Source organism: Mus pahari, unplaced genomic scaffold (assembly GCF_900095145.1).
Source record: "Mus pahari unplaced genomic scaffold, PAHARI_EIJ_v1.1 scaffold_5136_1, whole genome shotgun sequence".
In the NCBI taxonomy this organism is placed as follows: Eukaryota; Metazoa; Chordata; class Mammalia; order Rodentia; family Muridae; genus Mus; species Mus pahari.
The window spans coordinates 1,396-5,640 of record NW_018392945.1 but is presented as its reverse complement, the minus strand read 5'-3'; the positions used below and the strand labels follow the sequence as shown (position 1 = coordinate 5,640).

The 4,245-nt window shown below is 36.2% G+C and overlaps 1 gene segment (V, D, J or C); it reads left to right on the top strand.

The window, feature by feature from the left end:
• Positions 1 to 3,444: 3,444 nt before the first annotated feature.
• On the top strand, positions 3,445 to 3,993 carry LOC110315268. The segment is given in 2 exon segments: positions 3,445 to 3,504; positions 3,683 to 3,993. Coding segments are annotated over 2 exon segments (360 nt in total).
• The last annotated feature ends 252 nt before the right edge of the window (positions 3,994 to 4,245 follow it).

Here is a 4,245-nt window from a genome sequence, read left to right as displayed (position 1 = left end):
TGTGGAACAAAAGAGTAGAAAATACAGGATGACTCTATTCTTCCTTACCTCATTTTCAATACATAGAATTGAGCCTCGATTAAATACATGATGGCATCTGGCTTAAATAGTTCATCCTCAGGGCCTTACATCTTCACAGATAATATTCACTCATCCATCCTTAAATATCTTCGAAGGAAGATAGTATGCAAGCTACTTTAACTCGTATGTTATTTTCAATAAAATAAACCAATATTAATCACACAACAACCTGTATCTTTCTGTCCTCTGTAGGATTTCATGGTTATTATCTTACTGATAGTACATGTAGTGGTTTAGCTGAGCAACATTTTTCATTTATGATTGCTACCCCAAGTATTTCATTTTCAATGAAAACCTGATTTCAAATTTCAAGTTCTTACTATTTACTATACTGTGGTGCATGATATCAACACTCTCCCTTGATTCTGAGTACTAGGAACAATCTGTAACTCAGAGGCAGTCACATGATCATAGGATCACATCACAGTGTGCCATCCTTCTAAAACTATATCAGCTATTCTACAATCTGTTATCTTATGACTTTATATTAAATGAATTCATAAGTCATAGGTAGGTTCTAACTTTTTTAGTCATTTGTAACTTTACTGTAAAATACAATAGGAAGTGTCTGTGAAAACAGACTTAATGTGCCCATGAAAAATCATATACTTTAAACACTTTTATAGCTATATCTAGCATTATCTCATGAATGATTATTCATTTCATAATGACATAAACTGTGGTACATGTGTGCATGTGTCTAACTGTATGAACATTATTTTCCATTATGTCTATAACTTCTGGAAGTAAAGAATTACTATACTCAAGGATTGTTAAAGGCATTATTTGCCTTTTTTATTTGTTTGTTTTTTTGTTTTTCCTTACTCAAAGTATTATTTAATACTCATCACTTGAGGAGAACAATGGCTTCCCTTTGGTTCTGCCCTGAAAGGGTCAGAGCAGTTAACTAGGGGAAAGTTTAGGGACTGTCCCTCCTGGAAGTGAGGGATGTTCTAATATAACTTTCTGTGAGCTAGTGTTTTTCCTTGTTCCTAGTTAAGCATTAATATTTATCCGGAGAGGAGAATGTCCTTGAGTCTGCTAATAAACAGTTCCTTCTTCTGAAGTAGTTCTTATGAGAAAATGAATCCAAGAATGATAATATTGTGTGTTAAGTTTAACTAAGCAAAGATGTTTTTTTCTTGAGCAAAAATTACAAAGTCATACCCCATGTTTATAAGCTGGAGAAATCAGTAAAGCTTTGCTACTTGCCACCAGAGCGGTAGTCCATCTGTCTCTAAGGCATTTGCGAAGCTGGTCTTCATCAATCACTGTGAATGTAGTTTTTTCCCTCTAGACTACAAAGTAGACATTAATACTGTCTTCATTTTGGCCATCCTAACAGTAGAGGGCAGCACTAGCACCAGCCTTAGAGCTACAATTAGCTTACCACTAGAAAACTAAAAGTTCCCAAGCTCTTGGTCCACTTGGTATGCAAGATCTCCAAGGGTCTGCCCATTTCAATGGCTATTGTCTTGGCACTGACCACACCAGGAAATATTCTGTTTAATATCATGAAGAAAGAAGCCTGCTGCTTCCAGAAGCGGGAACCATGCCTTTCCTAGAACTCTGGCTTGTGCATACAGGATATCCTGGTTCAGTATCATCCATTCCCACTGAGTACCTGTTGTTGTCACAGTATCAGGACTTATTCGAAGAAACTGAGTCAGTATGAAAGTAAGATTGGATGTTTCTGAGACATGAAGAGAGGTCTCATAAGTTAAGAGCATCTGTTTCTCTTGCAGAAGACCAGAGTTAAATTGCCGATATTCACATGACACAAGCATTCAAAACTCCAGTACTAGGATATCTGAAGCACTCCTTTTACTTCCTTGGGTACCAGGCACACATGCTATTCACATACATACATGCAGACAAAAAACTTACAAATATGGAGTAAAATGAATAAATCTAAAAAATATTATTTATCTTCCTATCTCAATAGGGACAAAATAATATTTTGAAATTTGGAGATTTTAGAGAATCCTAACAAATTTCCAAATTTGAATAATGGAGGCATCCCTTTCTTTATGCACAGCAAGCCTCACTGTCCAATGTGCTGGGTTATTTGAAATATATATCACCAAGCATGATCTAGTACTCTTAATGGTAATATATAAAAATATCTTCATGACAATAATTGGAGAGCTTTTAATTCTAAATAAACAAGTTTATGACTAGCTATGAACTGCTGGATGCAAAGAAAGATGAGACCATAGGATACCTTGAAGTAAAAGAAGCCATTCATTTACAACTGAGTGCTCAGAAAAAGTTACTTAATAGTTCCCTTTAATTTAAGAATTGTTAGATCAACATCTCTCAATATGTGTATCTATTCACAGTCTCTCATTTATTTTTCTGATTCTTGAAACACAACGGAATCAGTCTTTTATGAAGAGAACAATGAGAAAGAAATTCTTATGGAAGATCTACAGACATACACTTGCTTCCTAATGGCTATGCTATCTTTGAAGTTATAGGAACATTATTGAAATTTACTGTAAGGTAAATTAAAACTTTGATCAAACTAATACACAAATGATCAGATTCAGGAGGTATGATTCTTTAATGATTCAAATGTAATCTATATGAAAAGTGTGCTCAAATATTTCCAGATAATTGTATGACATGAACTAAACTATAACAGAGCAGAGTGCATACAAAGGATGGTAGATACTTAGATGGATTTCAGATAAGGGCATCTTCATGATGCACTCTGAAATCCCGCATTAGGTAGTATCCTCGACTAATTTAGTTGCTTTAATCAGTACCAGTGTTTTCATCCATTTAAATCTGAGAGTATATTTTTCTATTCTCATAGGGGTGGCTTCAGTGCTTGATGATTAAAGATATATTTCTGAGCACACCTCAGCTTTAGATCACACAAATGGATGCTGGCTTTCTGAGTGCATTGTGAACAAGATATTCTGAATACACTGGAATGAGTGAGTACAATATCTACTAAGCATCTTCAAGGAAGATAGGAACCGGATAATGCTCTCTGAAAACTTTATAAAAGAGTTTGTGGAAGAAATAAACCTCAAACTACTCAATTGAACATCCTTTGCTTAGTGTATCAAATGAAGCTGGTCTTAAGAGAAATAAATGAACAATATTTTATGACAGATATGCACCACAAAAGAGGAAGAGAAAAACAGAAATTTCCTTCCTTGTATGTATAGTGTCTACAACTAACTAGACCAGGTTTGCTTTTGTCAACAGACCACATAAGTTTATAAGCTGAGAACTCCCAAGACTACATTTTGCTATTTGCATAGTTCATCCTCAGAAACCACAAATATCTCACAGTTGTTTTAAAAAGAAATACTTATAGGAAGAGCAGTACTTAGTTAGAGACCAAGGTCAAAAACACAATGGATTTTCATGTGCAGATTTTGAGCTTCATGCTAATCAGTGTCACAGGTAGAGATGGGTAGGAGTTTGAGTTCAGAAAACAAGGTTCTTTTTCCTAGGAAAGTTTCATAAACTAAACCTCTTTCTTTCCTCTGAATATTGAATGGTATGAAATTATCTTTGTATCTCTATCTACTAACACCCTCTAACTCTTTCACTCTCTTTCTCTTCTGTTGTTTTTCCATAGTCAGAGTGTCCAGTGGAGAAATTGTGCTCACCCAGTCTCCAGCAATCATGGCTGCATCTCTGGGGGAGAAGGTCACTATGACTTGCAGTGCCAGCTCAAGTGTAAGTAACATTTACTGGTACCAGCAGAAGTCAGGTGCCTCCCCCAAACTCTGGATTTATAGAATATCCAACCTGGCTTCTGGAGTCCCAGCTCGCTTCAGTGGCAGTGGGTCTGGGACCTCTTACTCTCTCACAATCAGCAGTGTGGAGGCTGAAGATGCTGCCACTTATTACTGCTGTCAGTGGAGTAGTAACCCACCCACACAGTGATACAGACTAGAACAAAAACCCTTTAACTCCCTGGGGCCTAGCTACTTCCTCTATAGATGAAGTGTAGCCAACTGTTTTATTGCAGTATTATGGTCAAGGATTTGTTTACAGTAGTATACACAGGGTCTTTTATATCTCTCTTAGAAATGTCTGAGAAGCTGCCTTCATGAGGTCTAATGGCAACTGTCTAAACAATACCTGAACAAAGGTAACTCCAGCATATATGCAAACATTGACATGGAAAATGCTGAG